The following is a 25,374-nucleotide window of genomic DNA, read 5'->3' as shown; positions in this document are numbered from 1 at the left end:
CTGCCCTCCAGGCACAAGGTGAGCCACCACACACACCCCTTTTGAACCTCGGACCTACAGATCCAGTGCTGCCAGAGAAACTGAGGCAACTGTAGGCTACCTGCAGCCCTGAGAGAAGAGCCCCTTGGCTGGGAAGGGAGCATCCTGAGTGGGGCGGGAGTAAGGGGGCAACCCAACCCCGAGGCTGCTCAGATGGGATGGGGGCGGGCGCTGGGGATGGAGAATTCTGTGGGGAGGGGCCCGGAGAGGAAGTGATTTGGAAGAGAGAATGAAGAGATGATCTGGGGACGCTGTACAAAGAGGGATTCTAGGGGAGAGACCCTAGAAAGAAAGAGGGGGTTCGGAGGGAGGGTCTCTAAGGAGTGGAGGATTCCAGCAGAGGCAAAATCAGGGGAGGCACTTGCTAGGGAAAGGGGGTTCTGAAGGTAACACAAATTCTTGGGAGTGGTAGATTTTGAGGGAGGGGGCTCGGAAAGGGGGGAATATTTTGTGAAAGGAGATTCGGAAGGAGGGGGATGCTCGGGGCAGCGGGTCCCGAGGAGAGGAAGATTCTGGGGGAGACGTCTGGGTGAAGAGGACCCTCGGGTGGAAGGACATTCAGGGAAAGAGGGGGTCTGAGGCGAGGGATCCCAAGGGGAGACTGGGGCTGGACTTCTGAAAAAAGATTCTAGGAAAAGGAGGAAAATTCTAGTAAAAGGTAGATTCTGGGGGAGGGGGCTGTAAAAGGAAAAGGAGTCTGGTAAAAGACTGTCGGAGGAGGTGGGTTCTAGGGGGTAGGAAGACGACGAATCCTGAGTCGAAATCCTGCCTGACTTCTTGCTGTTGGTTCCAGAGGGAAGAGTCTGATGGAGGAGGCTTTGGGGAGGAGGGAGGAGGGAATCGAGAGGAGGGAAAGACTGCCGCTGGTGAAAGGTTCAAGAAGAGCCTCTTTAGAGGCGGGTGAGAATCGACTTTAGCGGGAAGGAGAGGAAGGGGCGAAGGGAGAACATCCCACAGCCGGAACGCAAAGGAAAACCGGCGGCGCCTAGTGAAGGCCCCGCCCTTCGCTCCTGGGACCCGCCTCCCTCCGCCAGCCCGAAGTCCCGCCCCCGGGCTGCAAAGTGAGCCGTAAAGCGCCCTTCTGTCGCGACGCAGCGCCCAAGGCGCCTGCGCAGACCCTGAAAAGCAGCTGGGGTGGCCCTGCGCTTTCCTTTTCCGGTGTCGGCGCCGCGCGGTTAGGTTCTCGCGTCCACACCCGCAGCCATGCCGTCCAAGGGGCCTCTACAGTCCGTGCAGGTCTTCGGACGAAAGGTGAGCCGGCGCCCGCTGGGAGGGGCCGAGGGAGGCCCGGGCCTAGGAGAGGCCGAGGGGCAGGGGTCTGGGTTCGACGTGAGAGCCGGGCCCTGCGCTCACGTGTTGGTGCTTTGTCCCCTCGCGTCCCGCAGAAGACGGCCACCGCCGTGGCGCACTGCAAACGGGGCAACGGCCTCATCAAGGTTAACGGGCGGCCTCTGGAGATGATCGAGCCGCGCACGCTGCAATACAAGGTCGGGGCACCGAAGCCGGGCGTTTGGGTTGCGTGGAGGGCTCTGGGACGGAGATACTGAAGTAAGCAGATTTCTGGAATTTGTTGAATTTAGAAGCCAAGCGATCTGGTAGCAACAGTGGAATGTTTAGAAAGCTGAGTTGGGGTCAGAAAATAGGGTTTGGGGGTTCAGAAGATGTGATAAAAGCTTGAACGAGAGAACGTGCATGTCGAAGGTTAACAGGATGCGTTGAAAACTGGGATATGTAGAAGCCCACTCGATTGGGGACCAGATGGCCAGAGCATTACCAGACTTTTTGTGGCATGATTTTTTGCAGTTAATTGGGGGATATGTGTTATGTTTACAACTTATTGTCACTTTCCACTCCTGCACCTACGAAGTCCCTGGGAGAAGAATCAATGTTTTGTTTTGTAAAACATTGTGCCTAACGTAGGGTCTGGAAATTGTAGATACTCAATAAGTATTAAAAAAACAGGAATGGAATTTGGATTTGTGGTGCTTGGCTGTGAAAGGGGTTCCTCTCATCCGTGTTTGGGACTAAATTTCTTTGGCTCACAATGGAAAGAAATGGGAGTCTGATTTCTACCTCTTCTAGCCTACGTTACTTGAGGCAAGTAACCTCACTTCTCTGCTTTGGGATCATCATCTGTAAAATGGGGTGATTTCTACCTTTAAGGGCTTTTGTGAGGATAAATTAGTTTCTCCCCTAAAGTCTGTTACTTTTAAATGTGAAGAATAACATCTATATTGCAGGGTTACCTCGAATTTAATAAGATAGGGTCTGAGATTCTTGGTTATACCAGATACTGAGTATTATGGCTCACTTATTGTCAGTTTATTTTAAGCTTTTCCAGAAGCCATCACTCTGAAGGCTTTGTATGTGAAGCCTCTGTTGAGAGCTGGGGACACAGCAGTGGCCCCACACCCCTACCCTCAGCTCACAGTCCAGTGGGGAAAATGGATTGGGCCCAATACTGGACATTGCTTCAGAGTAGTCACAGATGGGATTGGGGCACCCAGAGAAGGCTTCTGACTGTGTAGAGGGCCTTGGCAGTGACAGTCTATAACAGAAGAGGCCAGTGGTGGCTGAAGCTACATGGAGAGAGAGAAGGGTGCTCAGCTGCCCAGGTTGCTATGTAAAATCCTGTTGTATCCCGTTCCTCTAGCTACTGGAACCTGTTCTGCTTCTGGGCAAGGAGCGATTTGCCGGTGTGGACATCCGAGTTCGTGTGAAAGGTGGTGGTCATGTGGCCCAGATTTATGGTGAGTCCCACGAATTGGGCACAGGTAGGAGGTGGCTCTGAGACCAAGGCCCTACTCATAGACCTTCACAAAGCTGATGTACTCTTTCTGTGTGTGTGTCTTCCTCACAGCAATCCGCCAGTCCATCTCCAAAGCCCTGGTGGCCTACTACCAGAAATGTGAGTGAGAATGGGTCCTTCCCATTGGGTAGGTGGGGGCCAGGTGAGGGCCAGCTCTGGTACTTAGGTCCAGAGAGTGTAAGGGTGCTTCCATGATTATCTAAAAATTTCTACCCCATTTGTCATCCTCAGATGTGGATGAGGCTTCTAAGAAGGAGATCAAAGACATTCTCATCCAGTATGACCGGACCCTGCTGGTAGCTGATCCTCGTCGCTGCGAATCTAAAAAGTTTGGAGGTCCTGGCGCCCGTGCTCGCTACCAGAAATCCTACCGATAAGCCCATTAGGGTCCACCTTTGTAATAAACAGGGGTCGTGGGATTTAAGGTTTCGAAGATTGTGCTGTTCTTTGTGGTGGGTCTTTGACTAAAAGGAATGCAGGAGATGCCCCGAGCCCACTGACAGTCTCGATTTTATGCCTTTCCTGAAGCCATCACTCGAGTTTGTGTGGATGGGTGGGAAGGCAGGTGGGAGCAACCTGGTCTCTGTCTCCCTGCAGCTCTGGTAAAATCCATTGTAGGCACAGCCAAGGGGGACGATTCTGGGCCATTGGTTATAAACCCAACCCGGTTGTGGGGGTGGGTGGAAGGGGTTCCCATTGACTGGCTTCATCCTTCAGGATGTCAACACTACCTGCTGGGGAAAGGCCCCGTATGACCTCCGTAAAGCAGATCCCAGTTGTGCTCAATGTGGTGACTGCCCTTATCGGGCTTGGAACACAGCTCTGAGGACTTGAACTCCTCTGTTGTGCCTGCCATGTAATAAAAGCCAACATATAGTGTACCATTGGGCTACATGTGATAGAACATTTCCATCATCGAAGAAAGTTTTGTGGGATGGCGCTAGAATAATGTAGTTGGAATCCGCAGGGGATTGGTTCCAGGACCCCCTACAGATACCAAAATCCAAGGATGTTCGAGTCCCTTAGTTGGCCCTCCATACCCAGTGTGGAATTCTGCATTGGCCAGTGCAGAACCTACAGATACAGAGGGCCAACTGAAGGGAAGCAAAGTGTTGGCTTGTGGATTAAGTTACCTTTAGGTTTTTTTCCCTTTTTTATAGGAAGCTGGTGAGCTTCGTTGCCTTGGGAAGGGCATCTTGGCTTCCACACCAGGCTTTGCAGCCAACTTGGGTTATCTCAGCCACCTGTCAGGTGGGGTCCCACACTATTCCCCCTGCTGCGTACACTGGCTGCGATATCATACCACACTTCAGTGTTGCTTGAGGGAGATAGTTGTCCACAAGTTTTCTTTATAATAGAAGGAACTTCAGATTTGCTGTCCAGTGCCCTGTTTGTATCTCTGCCTTACCCAACACAGTAGTCACATGTGGCTACCAAGCTGGCCTGAGAGGTGAGAACATTTTCCTCAGAAAATTTTATGGGACAGCACCAACACATAGGGAATGCATACAAATAGTCACGCACCACTTAATGACGGGAACACATTGAGAAATGTGTCGTTAGGCTGTTCCGTTGTACAAACATCACGGTGCATTTACACAAACCTACATGGTAGAGCCTACTACACACCTAGGCTATTGCCTGGAGAGGAAAAATAATTTTCCCTCTACCTTTCTGGGTTCTTCGCTGAGACATCCCTGTAATAAAAGAATGACAGGAGAAAAAAGTTTACTGTATACTTCCTGTATACATGGAAGAGACCCAGGAAAGCTTAGTAACTCACCAAAATGGCTAAAGTCCCCACCTTAAATGCCCTCTTTAGTTGAAGACAAAAGATAACTAGAAGTGGGGAGAGTCAGTTATGGGAAATTACCAGGAAAAGCACAGTAACCAAGGGTAAGGTTGTTAGGCATATATAAGTTCTTGAGCATTATCTAGAGATGACCCCCACAGCGAGGGAGACCCAGGCCCCTTACAAATAAATATACATGTCTTTTACCAAGGGTAACAATGGTTTTCAGAGGTGCTCCCATGTCCTTAAATTTAACCAGCCTAAAATAATCCTTATGCCAAATAGACATTTTGGGGTGGCAAATTCTGTTGTCCTACAGCTCCTAGGCTACAAACCTGTACAGTACTGTTACTGTACTGAATAGTGTAGGTGATTGCTACACAATGGTATTTGAGTAATGTGTTGTGCTACAACATTGTAAAGGCTGTCATTGGCAACAGGAATTTTTCAGCCTCGTAATCTCATGGGACCACCATTGTATATGCAGTGCATGACTGAAGTTCTTACAGATGGAGTGAGGTTGACAGCACCAGCGAGGTGCCAGGCTAAGCATTGTTGGACATATCTTCACAATATCCCTGCCAGGTTGGTGATAGGCGAGTTCATGTTAGTGGATGAGAAAATGAGCCTAGGGGCAAAGTGAAATGCAGCTCACCAAGTTTTGCATGGGAGCTGGAGTTAACTTGGGTTAACTGGTTTGGCTGGCATTAACCTAGAACGTCCCAAGGAGGGCAGCAACTTGCCCTTTTTGAACCTGATTTATGTTATCAGTTCTAAAGACGGCTTGCAATAAACCTGCAAGACCTTTACAATACACCTTACAGATCGGACTATAATAAACCTGCCAGAAAGGTATTTGAGGTCACGGAGCTGGGCCACGTAGCAGAGGTAGGAGTTGGGCAGGCAGGAGAAATGGAATTCAGGGGCAGGGACGAATCTGAGGCAAGCCTGGTGCTCATGGTTTGCCCACAGGGTCCAGAGACCCCCTTACCGAGGCTCTTGATTCCCTCCCACAGGCACAGCTGGAACGCATCTAGGAAAGCTGAGGGGGCTAGCCTCTCCTTACCCCGCTCCAGGCCCGGGCCTTGGAGTAGACAGTCCCTTTCTCCCTCCCTGCCGCCTCCTCAAATACCGGGAATTCCGGCGCTGCTGGAGCCCAGGCCAGGCTGGGAACTTTCCTACAGTTGGGAATGTACAGCTGGGGGAGGCTGGGAATGTGCAGCTGGGGGTGGAGGAGGGGAGGGCCAGCCTCAGTCCTGACCTTGCAGAGGCTGCAGTGGAGCAAGCCCGGGTCCTGGTGTAGGGCATGGTAATCACTCAATAACTGAATAGAAGCCAGCAGCTGACATTTAAAGTGTCAGGGGCCTTGTTCTGTCTACCTTATTGTGACCCAAGTTCCTCGAACACCAGGCTGTAAGCCTCAAGAGGGCAGGGACGTGTTCTCAGTTGTGCTGCCAGTAGTGCCTGGCACTGGGCTGGGCCGTGGGGATGGGAGTTCCAGCTCTGCCCCTCCCTGTAACGGGCCGGGCAAGTCCTTTATTCGTGCTGGGTCTTGGTTTCCTCATCACTAAAGTAGGGATTATAAACCATCCTCACTTGCCTTTTAGGGCTGTTGTGAGGACTCAAAGTTCATATAAAGTGACTAAATGCCTATGGTATGCAGTTAGTACTCAACAAATCTCAGCCTTTTTTGCTATTGTTAGCCAATTGCTAAAACGTCAGATTCCCAGGCTCCTGCCCTAGCGGTTCTAATTCCATAGATTGGGACTAGATCCTGGAGGATCTGGGATTTGAATTGTCCCAGTGAGTAAGAGGCTCAAACAGCTTTGGGAAGTGAGGATATGCTCACTGAATCTTTACAATGATCTTACAAGACAGGTACTGTTGTCCTCGTGTACACGAGAAAGCCCAGGTTAAGAGGGATGTTACATACCAAATAACTAGAAAATTCGGGACTTGACCTCGGCCATGACACTGTGGTATGCCTGAGAATTCCAGGGAAGGTTAAATGAGATAATGTGCTAAAGCACAAGAGGTTGAGTGTTCAATTCTCACTGGGCATGCCATGGCTAGGAGGGGGCAGAAGGATCCTAATATAAAAGCCTTTGTTTCTAAAACCTGAATTTTCTTCTTGGTGGTGGTGGCTGGGGGGGGGGGGCACTGAGGCACTGTAGAAGTCTCAAACTGGAGAAAGGAGGTAAAAGGATCTGGTATGTGTGGGTGGGCACAAGAATTGGAATATTCATATAGGTGGAGTGGCTGCCAAGAGAAATCAGACGGGGGACAGACTTCCCAGAATCTCAAACTTCATCCACACGTGTTAGCATGGAATTGACTGAAGTACCAAGACTCAGCAGGATCCAGTTAGGATGGATGGTGGTTGAGATGGTTAGCTTGACGGATTAGGAGATGGTTGTGGGAAAAAGATGTACAGTTGAATAGACAGAAATATGGAGGGACAGATGGATGCGTGGAGAGGGTTGGATAAAGATGGACAGGTGAAACGACAGATGAATGAATGTTAGATGTGAGGGCAGGATGATGGACAGATGAGTAGGGTAAAAATGGTTAAATAAATCAAGGCATATGGGTGGGATGATGGATTGGAAGATGGATAGACTGAGAGATAAAGATGGAGAGATGGCTGAGCACATGAGATGGATGGATGATGGACGTGAACTGGTTCAATTGCTAAGGGAACGAATTTCTACTTGGAACAAAGCTTCTTAACTTGGCTTTCCCAGATGGGCATCAAGCAGTTCATAAACCCTCTGAAATCACACACCAAATTATAATGGGTCCAGTTTCCAGTAATTCTCAAAGGAGTTTGAGAGTCTCTAAATGTTCAGAACCATTGACGTGTTGTGCCAGACCTTCCCCATTCAGTATTGTCTACTGTTATCCCCCACTATCTCCAGAATGGGAAGAGACATAATTGCATAATATGAACAAAATATTAATGACATCCCCTTTCCCCATCCCTGTTGAGTTAATCAAGGTCAATAAGGACCACTCGCCAAAGCAGATCCTAGGAGTTGAAAAGCTGCAGCTATTTTTAGACCTGCGTTCAGTGTCTGGACTTCCGGGTGAAGTTCTGAGGGTCTGTGGCATTGGGTTGAAGTCTTTGCTTTTCAAGAAGCCTGATATCCTGGCTCACATGTGGAAAGGGGCATCAGGAGTCCCCTGGGTATTTCGAAGGCTCACAGATTCATGGGTGGAGGCCAGGAGAGCAGGGTGGTTCAACCTGACTTGGGCCTTGGCTGGCCGTAGCCGCCCACCACCCCCGACCTGGATGTTGACAGTGGTGGCATAGCTGAGCCGCCTGGCTGGGGCTGGTGGGGGCTGGGGCTGGGGTGGTGGTGAAGGTGCCCGTGACGTGGGGACCGAGGAGGACCAGGGACCCCGGGAGGCTAGCGGGGCCTCTCCCCCAGGCCCTTGCCGTCGAGCCAGGCTCTGGCTGATGTATGAGGCTGCCAGGTATCTTGAGAGGGCAGCTGCATTGGGGCCCAGCAGTTGACGGGTGGGGGGTGGGGGACTGTGGGGTGGAGTCAAGTCTGAGGACTCTGACCTGGCAACATGAGAAGCCAAGGGGCTTCCTGGTTTGGACAAAATCACGGTCGTCTGCACTGGGGCAGGTAACAGGCCCTGAATGTCCACACAGCCTCCTTGCTCAGGCAGAGGGGTGGCAGCTGGAATATGGACACCTGTGAGGCTCTTTTGCTCCAACAAAGGTGTAGATTTGGGGACCTGGAGGTCTGTGAGGCTTTGCACCTGAAGCAAAGGTTCAGCAGCAGGTTTCTGGATGTCTGGCGGGCCTCCCGGCTTGGGCAAAGGTGGGTGGGCCTGGACCCAGGTGTCCGTGAAGCCTTGTGGGTGGGGCAAAGCCATGGTGGCTGGAACCTGAACGCCTGGGAGGTCCTGGGGCCCCGACAATGGAGCGCTGACTGTGATCTGACAGTCTGTGTGGCCTCCGCATGCAGGCAAAGGTGAGGTACCTGGAACCTGAATGTCTGGAAGGTCATGTTCCAAGGGTGGTGGGGTCTTTTCTGGAATCTCACTGTTCAGGCTGCTTCCATGCAGAAGCAAAGCGTCGACAGCCTGGTCACAGACAGTGGCTGGGAACCGAACATCCCTGGAACCTCCTTGCTTAGTTAATGGGGTGTTGGCTGGGCTCTGGCAGTCTCGGTGGACTTCCTGCTTGAGCATAGTAGTGGTGGCTAAAGCCATGACATCAGAACAACTTCCCTGCTTGGGCAACGCTGGGGTGGTTGGAACTGGGGTGTCCATCTGGCATCCTTGCTGAGGATAAAAGGTGGTAGCAGGAAGCTGTATATCCACAAGGCCTGTATGTTCAGGCAAACGAGCGATCGCTGGAACTTGCACTTCCTGGTGGCCTTCTTGACCAGGTAGATTTGTAATAGCTGGAACCTGGACAGGTGGGGGTACTTCCTGCTTGGGCAAAGGTGTGGTGGCTGTAATCTGGATGTTCCAGAGGCTTCCTTGCTCAGGCAAAAGGGTAGCGGCTGGAACCTGGATGCCCCGATCGTCTGGCTCAGGCAAACTGGAAACATCTAGACCCTGACCATCCAAGCAGCCTCCCTGCTTAGACAGAGGTGTGGCAACTTGAACCTGGGCAGCAGGGCCCAGGGGGACAGATTCCTGGGCCAAGGTCAGCGGAAAGGCCAGTTCACACACCAGCACGTGTCCGAAGGCAGGCAGGGGCCCTGTGTGTGAAGAAAGGATGGAGTCAGGACCGGTGCCCCAGCAATGGGTGACCTCTGATGACCACATACCTGGACCTCACCTGGCTCGGCCTGCTCATGGGGCAGGCAAGGGGACAGCTGGGGTTGGGCCAGAGCCCGTGGCCGGCGGCGGGGGGCGTTGGCTGAGGCCCGGGTCTCAGCCCGCTGCATTTGCTGGATCCGCTCGCTGTAGAGTCGGGCCAGCTCTCGCACTCGGGATGCTGCCCGCTTCGCATTTGGGGCTCCGGCCTTCCCACTCCCACTGCCTCCACCCAGATCTGAATCTTCCAGAATTAGCAGTGGCTCTGGGAAACCTGCCCGGGCCAGCTGCCCCTGCTCCAGAGCCTGCCAGGCACTCCGGATTTCTGAGCAAGAGCGGAATTCCAGCTCATCCTGGAATCCCTGATCTTGGGTGCCTTCCTGGGGCTGGAAATCTGGGAATGACACCCCTTCTTCATCCTCCTCCTGACCTGCCCTGCTATCTGAGGAGGCCTCTCCCAGTTCTCCAGAACTGCTTCCAGGGAACAGTTCTCTCCTGGTGGCCAGAGCCTCATTCGGCTCCTGCAGAGGTCCTTGCAGCCAAGAGTCACAGGGAAGGGCAGGAGAGCTGGAAAGACCAGGAATGTCAGGGATACTAGGCATAGCTGGAAGGCCAGGCATTTCAAAAACACTGGAAATGTCAGAGAGACTGGGGAGGTGGGGAGTTTGGGGAATTTCAGAAAGGCTGGGAATTTCAGGGAGGGTGGGCACAGCAGGATTTTTGGTAAGGCCAGGAATGTCAGGAACTTCAGCTGCACTGGAACTTTCGAGTCCCTCTAGCACGTGGAGTGGGGAAGGGCCCCGTTCATCCATCTCCAGCTCTTCCTCCTCCTCCTCTTCTGAAGAGTCCCGGCTGGGCAGGGCTGGGAACGTGAGGCTTTCGCTGTCACCTGGCACCTGCGTGTCTCCGGGGAACTTGGGAAGGTCGTGAGGGGATGGCTGTAATGGGCACTGGGGAAGAGGCCAAAGGAGTCAGGGTGGTGGGCTGCCCTGGCCCCCGGTCTGTGCCTGCCCAAGCTGAGCGCCCCAAGGAGACTGTGACGGGACGTCCAGCTCACCCCCGCATCCCGGAGGCCTCTTTGGCTCAGCAGTTCCAGGATTTCTTCAGTGATTGAGGTCCCAGAGGGGTCCAGTGTGGGGGGTCCAGTGTCTTCTAGGTCCTCAGCGGGTCCAGAGGCTAGACCTGGTGGCTGAGGCTCTAGGGAGGGGTAGAGCTCCCCCTCACTGCCAGCATGCTGTGAGGAAGAAAAGGATGGAGGGCAAGTGCCCAGGGCCCCAGCCCTCCCCTCCTTCCGATGGAGGACTCCAACCAACCCCCAGCCCTCTTCTTATTCCGACCTAGGAGTTTAGAACTCAAGCTCTCTCCTTCATTAGACCCCGGAGTCTGGCTCCCCAGACCCTGTCCCAAGATATTTCTTACCTTGAGTCTAGGCTTAGCTGGGGATGGAGAGATGAGAGAGTGAGATGTAGAAATAAGTGTTACTCCTTGTAACTGAGGAGCTGCCCCTATCACCCCTCCCCCAGTGAACACTGCGCATCTTATGGGAAGAGACAGACAGACAGGGCTGGACCCAGCTGGGCTGCACGGTCACTTACCATTCTGTGGAAACATGACATAAGGGTCCTTCACTGGCTCTGGGGGGAGGACACAGTGATGTCAGGGCCCTGCTCCCATCCCAATCTCTAGTTGACCTTTAGGTAGTGGGAACTCACCAGACTGTCTGCGGCTACGGCGGGTAATGGAGGGGCCTGGAGATGGAGCTGTGGGAGAGGCAGGTCAGAACCCCACATGAGCCCAGCTCCAGGCTCCTGGGGTAGGAGGGGATGGGGGTACAATTCCTGAGTCCTGGGGGGGAATCAGGGGTGGGACTCAGGATTTCACCTCCTTTACCTGTGTTCCTTCGTCCAGGGGTGAAACTTCTAGCATCTCGAGGTCGGGGAGACCCAAGTGGGGGTGTCACGGGCTCTGGGATAGGCTTACTTTTAGGAGCACCTGTGGAGAGAGATTTGGGGCTAATCAACTTTCTCTTGGAGGTAATTCCTCTACTTCCACACCTCCCAACCCAAGGCCCCAACTCACAGTGCAGGGTGTTTTCAAGGAGAACTTGTTTTGCCTGAAAAAGACAGGATGGGGATTCAGGGGGCCAGTCTCTGAGCACCCCAGTTCAAGTCCCCTTAATGGGTGCTGCTACATGACAGGTGGGTTACGTGATGACAATTAATCCTCATCACAGCCCTATGAGGTCAGGGCTATTCCTCCTGGTGAGGAAACTGGGGCCAGAGAGGTTGTTACTTGCCCAGAGTCACACAGCAGGAACATGGTGGAGCTGGGATTCAAACCCAGGCAACCTATTCTGCAATGTGACGATCATGTTCTAAGAGAGTGCCCCTGTACTGAGGGTCTCCCAGTACTGAGTGGGTTGGGGATCTCCAGCACTCTGAGGGTCCCCAGCTGTGGCAGGAGCTGCACCTTGGCCGGGATGGAGGCGGGGTGGTTCTCAAAGAAAAGGCGCTGGAGACAGTGAATCCACAGCCGCTTCTCTTCTTGGTTCTTGGCCTGGGGTTGGGGTGAGGGCGGTCAGCAGCCAGGTGTGAGGTTGAGGGGCTGGAGGGAACCCTGCCCTCCCAGTCCCACCCTGTGCTCACCTGGAGCAGGTGCCTGTGCTTGGGAATGGTCAGATCCGCCACCTTGAACCCAAGAGGGTCACGAGGACTCTCACTCACACTCAGGTTGCAGCACTGGATGGGGGAGTAGAGAGGGGCGGCAGGCTGAGGCCCTGGACTCATCAATGGGCCCCTCGTATCTAGGTCCCTACCCCCTAGAAAGATGTACCCTGTATGGTAGTATGGTGGGGCCCTTTTCCCCGTTGACCCTCCTCACCAAGCTGGGCTCTGCTCTCCCTCACCAGCCACTCCCCATCTGGAGCACGATGTGCTTCCCCTATGAAGATGCTTGCCTGGTGGGCAAATCCAGGTCCTCCCCTTCCAGGGTCTCCACCCCTCTGCAATCTGCTGGCTTCAACCCTCCTTATCACACCTTGCCCGGTCCTCAGACTCAAGAAAATGTAGCTTTTTTAAGGGTAGCCCTTTTAAGTCAGGTTGTCCCTCCTTGCAGACCCTGCCCCCGGCCATCCCTTTAGGTCCACGGGTATTGGTATATAGAATACAGCTTGTAGGTAACATTCCAGCCCTGTTCCCAGCCCCACACTCACGAAGATGTGGCCCTTGTAGGTGTATTCCGGCCCCCGGCGCTTGGCCACAAGCAGCATCCGTGAGAACAGAAAGAGCAGCCGCTCACCCCCTCGAAGTCGGGGGCCGCCCCCTCCGCCACCTCGGAATGAGCCCTCCAGCACCAGCTCCCCGAAAGCAGTGAGCTCCGGGCCGGTCCAGCCACCCAGCCGCCGCTGCACTTCCTGCCAAGACCCCACCAGGTGTACCGGGCACAGAAACACACCAGTGGATGGCACACATGCGCCAAGACGGGGGTTAGCAACCGGGCCATGCTGTAGCACTGACCACCCGCCAAAGGCCCTCATGCCCACTCCTCCCATCCATCGGCCCAGCCCACCCTGAGGTCACCTGGAGGCGTGCAGCGTGCTCCTGCTTGCGCTTCATGTCGTTGATGTACCAGGCGACCGCTGTCATAGACACGATGGCCTCCTCCACCATCTCGCGGCCCCCGGCGCCCGGGCCCTCTGCCCAGTGCTTGCCTAGCTCCTGCCAGGGAGCCACCGGGCACCCAGAGAGGAGAATAGACACAGACAAGGAGAATGAATGATAATGACAGGAAACAGAGAGCAAAATGTAAAGGTAGGGACAGGGATGGCCACCCAGAGATGGAGACAAACAGGCAGAGACACAAAGTAAAATCAGCTGGTGCCAGTCCCCACTGCCAACAAGACCCTACCCCAAGCGCTGACCCAGTTTCTAGGGACTGGCTGCCTCCCCAGGTCTTGGCCAGCTTGTCCTGGGACCACTCTCCAGATGCACGATCAAGTGGTCCATGGACAGGACCTTGCCACTCCCCAAGCAGCCCCCCCAGAGGACCACAGCGAACCTGCAGCAACAGATGGTACTTGAGGATGCGCTGAACAGGTTTCAGCAGGAAGCTCTGCAGAGGCAGCGAGTGGTGGAGCTGGGCCTGGCGCTCCTGCAGCCACAGGGCCGCTGGCGGAGACAGCGACAGCTCCCGGAGCAGGGCCAGGGAGCTGGGGGCACAGCATGGGTCAGGGGGGCCAGTAGCTCTGGTGGACAGGGCTGGGAAGAGTCAGGGAGTGACCAGGGTTTGGGAATGGTCAGGGGCTGGCAGGGGTCAGAGACAGGTTAGGTCTGTTACTGTCACAGCCTGGCAGGGGTTAGAGCTGGATGGGTCAGGGTGAAGGGAGGTTTGCTGGCACTCCAGCTGGTTGGCACGGCCTGGGGCCCCTCACCTCGGGTAGTTCATGCAGTACAACGTATAGATGTCAAAATCCTCGCTCTGTGGGTGACACAGGAGTCAGGAAGACCTCAGATCCCTCCAGCCTAACACAGGCCTGCTTCCTGCTTACCCAGGCGCCAGCCCAGATTGAGCCCTGGACCTCGACTCACCCTCTGCACAAAGCACTCTGCAATGCCCCCTGCACTGCTGCTGCCCTCCAGGTCCTCCAGGAGCTCGCTATGGGGAGAAGGAAGAGTGAAGGACTGTGCTGCTCCCCAGTGCCCCCCAGGGGAGGACTCCAGAAGGCGGGGAGCTTGGTGGCTGCCAATGTCTCAAGAGGATGTCATGTCCAGAGGAAGGTTCTTCTGATCGCTACATGGGATATGGCAACCTGCTCAGACTTCCTTGGACAGCGTCACACTTCTCAGCCTGAAATCTTGTCACAGTTGGCCTGAGCCCGGGTGTCATGACCCAGGGAGAGCAATGTCACAACCCTTAGAGCTGTGATGATCTTAAAATCCTGTTGTGATCCTACCATCTTGTCAGGATCTCAGACCTCCTGCAATAATCTTAAAACATCGTCAAGACACTCAGATGTCCTGATTCTTGGAGTCCAGCCTTCCTCACCGGGGACAAACCATCCTGGTTTGTCTGGGACTGAAGCCTTTTCCAGGACGCAAATGCTCACACTGTCATGTTCTCCAGGCCACCTGAATCTTGGATTCATGCTCCCGGGCCTGACACAGTGCTAAGGCCCATCCAGAGGCCTGGACCTGTCCCCGGATATGGACTTCATTGGGTCCTCAGGCTCCATCCCCTCACTCTTCCACCACTCTGGGTCCTCACTCCCCATCATGATCCCTGCCCAATGTCTCGGCACCCCATGGACCAGCCTGGACAGGAAGCCCTATGGGGCTCCAAGCTTTGGGTTAGGATATAGTCTGCTTCCCCTGGCCCACCAGCCAACACCTCTGCCCATCCCACCTTCCCCTGGCTCCTGACCTGCTGAACTCATAGATGTCTTCGATGTTAGCAAACAGTGTGCCCACCTGCTCCGTGCTCAGTCCCAGGACCCCGCCATCCAGCAGGGGGCCCAGGTAGTCCTGTGGGGATGATTGGGGTTACGGGGTGGAGGGGGTGACCTGGGTCCCCACTGTGCTCCATTGCCCTCCTGCCTCACCTCTACAATGCTGCGGAGGTCCCGGACATAGGCCCGCTCTGTCTCCACAATCTCACGGGCCACACGCTCCAGCCTCGAGGGTTTTGCTGAACCCGGGGTCCCCACAGGCGACAGATGCAGGCGGATGGGGGGCCCTGGAAAGGGCTCTGGCCTGGAGGCTGAGCAGGCCGGGGTGGGCCCCGGGGCCGGGTCCCCTTCAGAGCCCACTGTGCTCAGGGATGTGGAGCTCCCAGAACCTCGGGAGGAGGCCATGGCAGGGGTTGTAGAGGCTGCTAGGGGTGTGGAGCAGGAGGTCAGGGGGTCTCCCCCACGGGTCAATGTCTTTCCTACAGCTCCCTTTTCTCCCCACTGTGCTGCCTTGGTCCGGTCCTATCCTCTCCCATCTGGGTCCTCTCTGGGCTTCTGGCCTCCACTTCTCTAATCTACCTCCATGGGAAACCTTTATTAATTAGCCCGTCTGACCTTGTCATGCCTGTGAGTATAACCCCTTCATGCCCTAAGGGTAAAATTCAAACTCGTCAGGTCCAAGGGACCTGTGCAAAGTGGCCATTAGAGACCTTTCCTGTCTGTTGTCTTTCCACAACCACGCCACTTCTTACACTCAAGACTCCAGTCACACTCACTTAAACAGCCTCCTCTTACCTCTGGGCCTTTGTATGTACTGTTCCCTCTATGTGGAATACTCTTCCTTGCTTTTCCCAACTCATTTCTCCTAATCTTTCAATTCTCAGTTCAGATGTCCCCTCCTCCAGAAAGCCTCTCCTGACCTCCCACAGCCCCCTGGGCTTTCTTCATCCCAGCTGTGACCACTCTGCCCTGGCCTACCTCCTCTGGACTGACACTGTCTAGGGATGGGTCCATGTCCGCTACCAGACTAGCTCTGTGCAAACAGGGCTGGGGCTGTCTTGGTCACCCTGTGTTGCCAGCATCGGGCCAGCTACAAAGGGCTGCACAGTCTTCAATGAAGGAATGAATGCCCAGCAGACTCCACCCCTCCCTTGCACGCTCACCTGTCTGAGTCTCACACACAGTTGAACAGTCACACACTTCACCTCTGCGGAGCGGGCCAAGGCGAGGGCTGGGTTTGGGCAGGCTCAGTCCACGGGCTCCCTCGGGCATGGCTGAGTGGCTCAGCGGCTTCTGCAGAAAGACCCCCTTCTTCGATATCAGGACCCCATAGGCCTCCCTGCCACCCACATTCACAGATTGGGGGCTGAGAATTAGAAGTGCGGTCTAAATCCAGGGAGGGGCCCCTGAGAGTAACTCATGGGAACGACAGAAGCAAAGCGATAGAAAGAGGGGGACAAGGACAGATAACATAGAGAAAAAGATGAGAAAGATTGAGACAAAGAAGGGTGAAGAGAGCAAGAGTCGCCGAAGCTAGGAGTCTGGTCTGTCTGGGGCCCGGAGGCTCAGGGAGGGATCCTGGGAACGGTTGGGCTCTGGCTGGAGCCGAGGGCGAGGGGCAGGGCTGGGAAAAGTCGTGGGCGGGAGGCCGCGGGGTCCCGAGGGAGGGCGGAGGAGGCCGGGGGACCGGATGCCAGGGTCCTGCAGACGGCTCCCTCCCCCACACCGCGGGCGGCGAGTTGGGCGCTGGCCCTGAGCCCTCGACCTCCCCCTTCCAGCCAGTCCCTCCGCGATCCGCTCACTGTCCCCACCGCCACAGACTGGGTCCCCAGCGCCTTCCCACACTCCGCCACCCCAAACTCCCGCCGGCGCCTCCGCTCGCCCCCCGCCGGCACGCCCCCTCATTGTTCAGCGGCAGCGGCACCGCCCCCTCCCCCAGCCAGTCGGGGCCCCTCGCCTTCCCCCTCACCTCCCCGGGAGTCTCCAGCCCCAGACCGAGGCAGCCTGGTTCTTATTCGACCGTAGCACGGTCCCCCCCGGAAGCTCAGAGCCGGGACTCCTGGGTCTCTGCAAGTCAGCGTCGTGAACTTCGGGCTCTCAGGCTCAGGGAACTAGAATCCGGGATCTCTTGGAGAATGGGGTGCAGTGGTCCGAATTTCTTGGTTCTCTAAACAGAAGATGCTAGGAGACTCCACTCTTTGAGTCTCAGATGGGGGTGCTGGGGACCCAAATTCCTGAGACTTCTAGATAGGGCCGTGGGTAGCCCGGATTCTCGAGTTCCCCCAGCTCTAGGAGCAGGAATTAAACCACCTCCAGGCGGGAATGCAGAAGAGTCCAAAATTCCTGGGTCCCCTTGAAGTGGTGGGCACTTCTGCGCAAAACAGAGTTTGGGGAGCTAGGAGTCCATAACCCAAGTTCCTCTAACCCCGTTAGTCTTGAGCTGGGATATCTGGGAACCCCTGGACAGGATCTCCGGTCTGGATTCCTAAATTCTTCAAACCGAGGTGCAAGAAGCTCGCCCTCCAGGGTCGCGTGGGGCTGGTGTCCCGGACTCCAGGCTCCTCCAGGAGGGGGCGCTGGGCACCTGGATATCTAGGGTCCTCTACCCTGGACGCGGGGGCCTGTGCTTCAGGGTCTCTCAGGACGCGGTGCAGAGACTCGGGAAACCGGAATCTGCGACTCTGGACCCCTCAGGTTCCAGGATGAGTTGTACGGGGGTCGGGCGGCAGCGGCGGCGGCGCCACATCTGCGACTGGAGAGTCTGGTCCCAGCTGTGGGACGGGGGGCGGTCGCCTGGGGCTTCCCCTTCCCCCAACCGCCTGGGCTCATATCCTGTTCCCGCCCGCGGGGGGGAGGGGCCACCTTCCGGCCACCCAGCCAGCGAAGGGTTAAAAACCCTGCTCCCTGGGTTCTGAATATTCATGAGAAGGCGGATCTCAGGCAGGCTACACCCTCACATTCCAAACGCCTCGCGGACTTTTCCCTTTTACAGCAAGGTCCTTTCCAGGCGTGAGAATCCGGAGCTGGTCACGCACTTTCTCCTATTGGCCAACCAAAAGCTTTCTATTTGTATATGAAATCAAAGGAGGAACTATTCGGCGAGGTCACATGTCCATGAACGACTGAAGGACCCGGTGGTGCAAGGGTGCGGCCGGAGCTCCAGTGGCGCAATCGGTTAGCGCGCGGTACTTATATGACAGTGCGAGCGGAGCAATGCCGAGGTTGTGAGTTCGATCCTCACCTGGAGCATTTTTAATTTTTTCTTTTCTCATCAGCTTTTATAAACGTACCCATTTTATAAATCAATCAAAACATCTGCATCACTTAGAGGAGTGACCATTTTCATCTTGGAATTTTCGGACTGTAAAGACTCCAGGGACTCGCGTTGGTCGGTTAGGGAAGTGTTCTGTATCACGGAGGTGCCGTTTCCATTCTGGACGCCAGAGGGTGGTATCGCCTGTTCGATGCCTGGTCAACTAGGTCTGCAAATCTCAGTTTAAGACTTGTGCAGAAGTGTCAGGCAGTGAGACCTCCGCAAACCTGTGTATGGCACTCGGCCTCTTTCTCCATCTTTCTCTGTCTTGGTGTCTTGGATTTTTTTCCGTTTCATTGAGCTATAATTGTCATTTAACATTGTATTATATTAGTCCAAGGTATACAACATAATGATTTACGTATAAAATGTGAAATGATTATCAGGTTAGGTTTAGTTAACATCAGTCACCTCATAGTTACTAATTTTTTTCCTCGTATGTCTTAAGAGTTTTCACTCTTTCTCTCCTCATTTCTGAATTGTTTTGTTTTTGCAACAAGTGCTGAACATCCACTATGTGACCAGCTCCTATTTAGGGTTTAGGCGTGAAAAAGACAAAATCCCTGTCCCTGAGAATTTAACATTCTAAGGGGAGGCAGATTCCTACAAACATAGGAACTAAGTACATTTTATATGTTTGATGATAAATGTCATGGGAAAACTACAGCAAGTTAGGGAGGATGGCGGAGTGGGAAGTGGGGTGTGGATTGCAAAAGTCAGAGGCCATCTCACTGAGGACACATTTGAGCAGAGACTTGAAGGAGGGGAGTGAGCAGTGCGGATACCTGGAGGAGTATTCCTGGCAGAGGGCACAGCCAGCACAAAGGCCCTGCGGCTGAAGCATGTCAGATGTATTTATTGGTGGAGCAGCTGGGAAGCCAGTGTGGCTGAGCAAGCCCATGTAGGTTGGTGAGGACTTAGGACTTTGGCTTCTATGTGCTTTCACTCAGGTGTCATGACAGGTTCCCTTTGGTTGTCTATGGGAGAGTGGGGACAGACTGAGGGCAGAGGCCAGAGCAAGGAGACCAGGGAGGGGCTGTGATGGTTCAGGTGGGAGATGATGCTGGATAGGCCCAGAGTGGAGGCCACAGGAGGAGGCAGGAGGGTGGATTGTAGATCTATTTAGAAAGTAAATCAGACAGGATTGCTGCTGGGCTGGGGTGTGGATTTGAAAGAGAGGAGTCAAGGGTACTCCCAGGTGTTTGGCACTGGTAGCTGGTGATAGGTACCATTCTCCTAAATGAAGGTTTTTTTGATAAGGGGCAGAACATCTGTTTTTGCTAAGGGAAGGACCAGCGATAGCTATTTCTTGTTATTTCAGTGTCTGTAAATGTCTCTGCAAGGCTTGCTCTTCCTCTCTGCCTCCCCAATGTCTTTAGATCTCTGCGTTTCTATCTTTCCCAATCCTCTTTTCCTATGTATGTGGTCCTAAGTGAGCCTTTTCCTAGTTTCCAAGAAGGGATCAATGGTCAGGGACGCGGAGGCCTGAGAAGGGAAGGGGAAGAGAAAAAGGAAGGAAAGGAACTGGAGGGAGACCACTTGATGGAGGGAATGGGGTGGGGAGGGGAGGCGGAACTAAGGGGACTAGGAGTGAGAGAGCAGGAAGGGAGGGAAAGGGTGGAGAGAGAAGGAAGAGAGGGGGAGAAGAACTGGAAAGAAAGGGGAGAGGAAGTAAAGACAGGGCTGGGGGGCTGAAAGGGAAAGACATTAAAAGGGGCAAGAGGAGAAAAGTACCGAGGTAGGGGGGGAGAGTTGAAGTGGGTGAGTGAAGACAGGAGGGGCGGCACAGGCGGGGAAAGGACGGGAGGAACGGAGGGACGGGTGAGGGTGGGGAGAGGAGAGCAGAGGGAAGTGGGGGGAGGGGAGAGGAAAAAGGGGGGGAAGAAGGAAGAGGGGTCGAGGGGGAGGAGGCTGTGACAGACGGGGGCGGGGCGCGGGCGCTGACGCGGGGCGGCTTCCGGGCTCCCCGCCCCAGGGTGGGTCTGACACGCCGCCTCTTGCCTTGTATGGTCCGAGGACGCCGCTGCCCGGGCCCCGCCCCCACGCGTCCGCGACCCACACACCCGGGCCTCGCGTTTCGTGGGCGCGGAAAGGCCAGAATCCCGCAAGCCCAAATTTTTCGACTCCCGACCGGCCGAGGTGCGGTACTTCCGAGGCTCTGAGGTCCCGGAAAGCCAGAAGCTACAACTTCGCCATTCCTAAACGCGGACACACCAGGGTCTAGAATTCTAAACGTCCGGGAAACTAGCTCTGAGATTCCAAAATGTTGCGATTCTAGAAGCCTGAAACTTAATTAGAGCTACCTCCCCCACGACTGCGAGAGTCTGAATCCCCCAGCCCCGCAGGTCCTGGAAGGCCGGGTGGTGGGCCCCAGGCCACCCGGGCTTCCGGGCTGACCCTCCCCCCGCCCCCGCCCGCCCTGGGCTCGCGCCCCGGCACATTCCGTCCTCCCCGCACCGCCCCGCCCTCCTCCCTCAGCCCCGCGGGGATGGAAACATCCCATCCGCGCCCAGCTGAGAGCTGGGTCAAGGAGCCCGACCAGAGGGGAGCGCCTGCGCCCCCCACGCCCGGGGAACTGGCTCTCCGGGTTCCTACCGGGTGACCTCACCTGGCCCCGCCCCCTCAGGTGAACGGCCGGGTCCGGTGACGTCACTTCCTGCCAGGTAAGCGCGGCTGGTGGCTGTGGCTCCGAGGTTTGAAGGAACTGTGAATCGACTCAACCCGCTTCTAAAAAGGGCCACACCATCCTCCCCACTCTCACTGCCTCTAGATCGCAGGTAAGCCAGGATTCCAGTTTATACAGATGCCTTTTATTTAAAAATTCAAAAAAACACACAAAAATAAACTTTTAACAATATATATTACTTAATATATTATTATAGTACACTTACAACAATAATTATCCATCGTTTCCAATATTACAAAAAGGAGGAAGAAAAATACAAGGGAAGCAGACGACCCAATATATATAAATACTATAAAATCTATTAGAATAAATAAAGTCGTCATAAATAAAGGGCCCAATGATTGGGGGCGGGGGGTTGGCAACGCTTTGGCTACTTGCTTTTGGAGGGAAACTTGAGCACCAGGATTGCCCCTCATGGGGAGGCTCCAGTCACACCAGAACCTCAGGGTCTAGGAAAAACCGGGAGGGGGCAGTGGGGGCCTATTTATTCACAGCATTGGGCAGGGGAGAGGGTGGGGGGAAGAGGCCTCACTGCCTCCCTTAAATTTGCTACATCTTTTTTAATACAAAGACTTCAGAATACACTCCTTCCCCCAACACCATGAACACTGAGCTTGCACACTGGGGTCCTGCCCCAGTATGGGGTCAGTGGAGTGGGTTAATGCATTTTGGAAGACGGGGGCTACTTGATTATAAGAGTTCCCCACAGTACAAGAGAAATGGCCCCCCTTAAGATCCAGCTGATCTGTACTGGGCAGGCACTTGTCACTCGGACACGGAGATGCGATTGAAGATGGGGAGTCGCCGAGAGGCTGCAGGTGGCTGGGGTGGCCCAAAAACCCCAGCCTCAAAGACTGGTGAGTCGGACCCTCCCAGGCTGCTGCCACTACTGGCATAGTCATCAGGGTCAGATCCCAGGGAGTGTGCAGAGGGGCTCCGAGCCAGACCACCCACGGGTCCCCAGACGCTGCTGGGTGTGGCCCTTCGGCAGGAGGGACAACAGGCTGGGGTAGGGTCCCTTCGGGCCACAGGGGTCCCAGGGGCAGCAGAGAAAGCAGAAGGTGAAAGTGGAAAGTCCCCAGGTGGTGGTGGTGGGGAGCTGGAAGGTGAGAAGGAGCATGAGGACAGGGAAGGGCCTGCCAGGCCTGCTGGTGGTGGCGAGGCTCGGCGGCCTGAGGGCAGGCCTGAGAAGCTGATGCTCTGGCGCAGGACATGGGGGTGGCCAGGGGCAGCCAGGTCCTCACTGGGGTTGTGAATGAAGTGGCAACGCGAGCCATAGGGGCAGCGGCCCTGGAGGTAGAACTTGTGGCAGAGTTCCGTCTTGTACTTGGGGTGGCGACTGGCCTGGCGCAGCTCACCCAGGCCATGGGCAAACTGGCACTTAGCCCCATAGCGGCAGCGTCCACTCTCTGAGAAGGTCCGACAAAGCTCAGTCTTGTATCGGGATGAGGTGGTGGGGGTCGCAGTAGGTGAGGTGGGTGAGGGCGACAGCTCAGGGCCTGGGCGGGGAGCCAGGGGTGCGAAGCCTGGGGGTGGGGGCACCCAGCCACAGCTGCGACCTTCCACCAGGCTGGTGGAGCGGCCAGGCAGGCGGGCAACAACCCCAGCCGGGCTGGAGTCAGATGAGCTGAGGCTCCAGAGTCCCGAGGAGGCCCAGCCTGGGCTGGATTCAGTGTCTCCATGGTCGGATGGCACGTCAGGGCTCAGCGACAGGAGGCTCTGTGGGAAGAGGGACCGGTTAAGACACCGAAAATGCAGGGTGACGCCTCTCCTCAGCTTCAGGGCACCTAGGAGCTTGCCAGTCCGGTTTGTGGGCTCCTAGCCTTAGCCCCACCCGCCCGCAGAAACTCATAGGTTCCGGATCGGAAGGACCCCGAATTGAGTTTATTAGCGAATGAAGCCTATCTCGAAGGATCCAGGAATCCTGGGTCCCCCGGCTGGATGGAGAGGCCCCCAAACTCGGCACACCAATGTCCTCCAATTTTGAGCCTTCGGGCCTCTCGGGATTTGACCCCCGCTCCCTGTATTCTCCGGTTTCACAACTGGAGGAGCCGGCAAAGTTAACCTAGCAGCTGGATCTTTTAGGTTTTGAGTCCCAGAGAACTCCTCTGGGTCAGGGAGTGGAGACAGAAGTCGCTTTCCCATCACCCCGAGACTCCAGCCCCAGAAACGCCTCCGCGCAAAACCGCGCCCTCAGCAACTACTGGGGGGAAGCCAGGTGTGGGGCCATTTCCGCCTCCACACAGCCCTAGTCGGAGAAAACTCCTCCCGCTTTCCATCTCCAAGGGTCACCCCACCCATGTTTGGGCAGAGACCCTAAAGTCGCGGGCTCCATTTTTCACCTCCAAGGAATCACACTAGTCTGAGAAGGAAGGCAAGAGCCCGGCCGGAGAGTACGGCGCTAAGGAGTTCCAGTTTGAGAAGAGAGCCCGGGATCCCGGGCTGGAGTTTGCGGCGCTAGAGAGCCCTAGTTTGAGAAGGAAGTCAGGCATTGGGACCCCAGGGTACCGATCGGCGGGGACTCACCTCGTAAAGGGCGGTGAGATCCATGGCGGCGCGGAGGGCCGATCAACGGTGAACCCGGCCGAAAAGCAGGAGAGCGCTGGAGTGAGACTACCACCCGGCGCAGGAGCCGGTGCTTTTATGAGATAAAGAGGCGGGGCCATGAGGGGGCGGGCCTGGTGGGCGGGGCCACGATGGGGCGCTTCCCGGACGCGCGCCCCCAGCGCAGCCCGCCGGACCTGGGACTGATCCCCTTCCGCCCGGCCCCCAGCCCAGATACGCCTGAGCTGGTCCCGCAGACGGCCGCGATCCGGTGGGGAGTTCGTGGGGTGCGGGTATCCACCTAGTTTTCAAGGCTGGAGACTGAGGCGCGAGATAGGAACTGGGACCGAGGTGGGGGCAGGGTTCCTAGGAGCACTGACAAGGGCAGAGGCCGAGGCAGTGGGAGTGCGTGTGAGAGACAGACGGTCGGGGGCGGGGAGAGGCGCGGAGAGCCAGAGACGGAGAAATGGAGAGAGAGGCAAACAGAAAAACACGAGAGACACAGCAGAGGGAGGGAGAGCCATACACAGGGAAGGAGAGAGAGAGGGAAGAGAGACTGGGTAAGGAGAGGAGAGGAGGAGGGGAGACAGACAGAAAAGACCTGACAGAGACAGTCCCAGAGACAAATTCAGAGAAGTGAGAGGGAGGGTCACATAAAGAAACAGAAAAAGAGGTTGAAAAAAGAGAGAAACAAACACCCTTAGACAGAAATCCGCAGGAGCAAAACAGAGAAAGGCAACCAACAGGCTTGGCAGGGAATTCTCTCCCGAGACCTGCCGGCCTGGCTTCGTCTCGCTCAAACATCCCAGATCCGGAGACCTTGACCGTCCTCCCCGCCCCCACTCTCCAGGGGTGGGGTCCTGGATATTTGGCGAGGCTGGAAAGGGGCCTCCTTTCGCAATTCCAGCGCCACTGTAGCCTCTCGCCCTCCGACAGATAGTGGCACTTCTGATCGCTTCCTCTGGGCTAGGTAGGCACTGTTGTATGAAAGTGCTTTACATACATACATTAACTCAAGGAGGGGTTACTGGGACCATTTTATACACGAGGAAACCCAGGCATAGAGGTCAAGTTACTCTCCTACTCTCTCATTCAGTAAGTGGCAGCAGCCCAACACCAGGGCTTTAAATTATGTTGAATTTGCCTTCTCAGAGTACGCAAGATCGGAAAGGGCAAGATCTTTCGTTGTGGTGGAGGGTTACCTTGATGGAAAGCTGTTTTGAGATGGAAGTAATGGGTCATCGCCAATTGATAGCCCAACGGGTATCACAAAGGGGTGTACCTTGAGGGAATTCTAAACTTACGGGGATCACTCCCCACATAAGCAAGCCGTTTATTGTCAAGCGGTTGCCCTTCGTAAAACCATCAAGATCTGGGAAGAAAACTCGTTTCTTAAGGGAGTCTTCGTGAGCTGGCTGCCCTGAGTGAAAATATGGGAGCAGAAACCATTGCCATGGAGTGCTGTTATAATAGTGTAAAGTTCATTCTTGCAGACTGAAGTGGGGAGATTCGGCAAGGCACACCGACCTGCCTCGTCGGACAGAGCTCGGGGAAATCCCTGGTGCGGCGCCTTCTGGGGCTGAGGGGGCCTTCCCGACCAGTCCCGTGAGCTGGGTGGCTGCGGGCGGCTCTGGCACGGTTGCAGCCTCCCGCTCGCCCGTGACTCACTCGCAAGGGGCGGGGGAGGGGGCCTTCCTGGAAGCTGTGACGAGGAGGCTCAGCCCGGACGCCAGGGTTCCTCTCCTGTAACCAGGGCTTCAGTCGCCTGTAAACAGAGCCTCGAGGACAACGGGAAAAGGGGGAAAGGGGAGGTGCCTGGCACCCGTTTCCCGGTTGGGCTCCAAATCCCTGTGCCGCTAGTAGGACGAAGGCAGCAGGAAAACGGGAGGTGGGGTGCACCCTGGGGTCCCCGGAGTCCGGCTTGGCTCCAGCCTCGATCTGGGAGGAGGGAATTCCAGTTTCGATT

General features: G+C 55.5%; 3 protein-coding genes across 8 annotated transcripts; 1 reads left to right on the top strand and 2 right to left on the bottom strand.

The window, feature by feature from the left end:
- Positions 1-1,084: 1,084 nt before the first annotated feature.
- Positions 1,085-3,807, top strand: RPS16 (ribosomal protein S16). Its single transcript, XM_081031295.1, has 5 exons — positions 1,085-1,290; positions 1,425-1,526; positions 2,693-2,789; positions 2,900-2,947; positions 3,080-3,807. Exons 1-5 carry the CDS (start codon positions 1,243-1,245, stop codon positions 3,223-3,225), a joined length of 441 nt encoding a protein of 146 aa, XP_080887421.1. The 5' UTR covers positions 1,085-1,242; the 3' UTR covers positions 3,226-3,807.
- A 242-nt stretch (positions 3,808-4,049) lies between these two features.
- PLEKHG2 (pleckstrin homology and RhoGEF domain containing G2) lies at positions 4,050-17,390 on the bottom strand. Of its 6 annotated transcripts, none has more exons than XM_081032191.1 (19): positions 16,835-17,390; positions 16,029-16,158; positions 15,019-15,290; positions 14,841-14,941; positions 14,009-14,075; positions 13,852-13,898; positions 13,479-13,629; positions 13,001-13,138; positions 12,634-12,834; positions 12,068-12,160; positions 11,892-11,978; positions 11,502-11,535; positions 11,313-11,414; positions 11,135-11,182; positions 11,018-11,056; positions 10,842-10,858; positions 10,480-10,656; positions 9,445-10,372; positions 4,050-9,364 (listed from the first exon to the last, which is right to left on the bottom strand). In XM_081032191.1, the coding sequence occupies exons 2-19, from the start codon at positions 16,135-16,137 to the stop codon at positions 7,794-7,796; spliced, it is 4,182 nt and encodes a 1,393-aa protein (XP_080888317.1). In that variant the 5' UTR covers positions 16,138-16,158; positions 16,835-17,390; the 3' UTR covers positions 4,050-7,793. The 6 variants fall into 6 exon arrangements, with proteins under 6 accessions (XP_080888317.1, XP_080888318.1, XP_080888321.1 ...); XM_081032192.1 differs by having other exon boundaries at positions 15,019-15,287; XM_081032195.1 differs by lacking the exon at positions 11,892-11,978.
- Positions 17,391-20,974: 3,584 nt separating this feature from the next.
- Positions 20,975-23,542, bottom strand: ZFP36 (ZFP36 ring finger protein). The gene is made up of 2 exons (XM_081031763.1): positions 23,391-23,542; positions 20,975-22,583 (listed from the first exon to the last, which is right to left on the bottom strand). The coding sequence occupies exons 1-2, from the start codon at positions 23,412-23,414 to the stop codon at positions 21,630-21,632; spliced, it is 978 nt and encodes a 325-aa protein (XP_080887889.1). The 5' UTR covers positions 23,415-23,542; the 3' UTR covers positions 20,975-21,629.
- Between the last annotated feature and the right edge of the window lie 1,832 nt (positions 23,543-25,374).

Source organism: Rhinolophus hipposideros (genome assembly GCF_964194185.1).
Source record: "Rhinolophus hipposideros genome assembly, chromosome: 21".
NCBI lineage: Eukaryota > Metazoa > Chordata > Mammalia > Chiroptera > Rhinolophidae > Rhinolophus > Rhinolophus hipposideros.
This window is presented reverse-complemented; position numbering and strand designations above follow the sequence as displayed.

What these genes read in the sequence shown, in the direction of transcription:
- RPS16 (XM_081031295.1), top strand. Translation starts at nt 1,243, where the DNA reads ATGCCGTCCAAGGGGCCTCTACAGTCCGTGCAGGTCTTCGGACGAAAG. An exon ending in TGCAGGTCTTCGGACGAAAG is followed by an intron (nt 1,291 to 1,424) that starts GTGAGCCGGCGC and finishes CGCGTCCCGCAG; the next exon opens with AAGACGGCCACCGCCGTGGC. An exon ending in GGTGGCCTACTACCAGAAAT is followed by an intron (nt 2,948 to 3,079) that starts GTGAGTGAGAAT and finishes TGTCATCCTCAG; the next exon opens with ATGTGGATGAGGCTTCTAAG.
- PLEKHG2 (XM_081032191.1), bottom strand. Translation starts at nt 16,137, where the DNA reads ATGCCCGAGGGAGCCCGTGGACTGAGCCTGCCCAAACCCAGCCCTCGC. An exon ending in GAGGCCTCCGGGATGCGGGG is followed by an intron (nt 10,373 to 10,479) that starts GTGAGCTGGACG and finishes CCTCTTCCCCAG; the next exon opens with TGCCCATTACAGCCATCCCC. An exon ending in CCATGAGCAGGCCGAGCCAG is followed by an intron (nt 9,365 to 9,444) that starts GTGAGGTCCAGG and finishes CTTCACACACAG; the next exon opens with GGCCCCTGCCTGCCTTCGGA.
- ZFP36 (XM_081031763.1), bottom strand. Translation starts at nt 23,414, where the DNA reads ATGGATCTCACCGCCCTTTACGAG. An exon ending in ATCTCACCGCCCTTTACGAG is followed by an intron (nt 22,584 to 23,390) that starts GTGAGTCCCCGC and finishes CTCTTCCCACAG; the next exon opens with AGCCTCCTGTCGCTGAGCCC.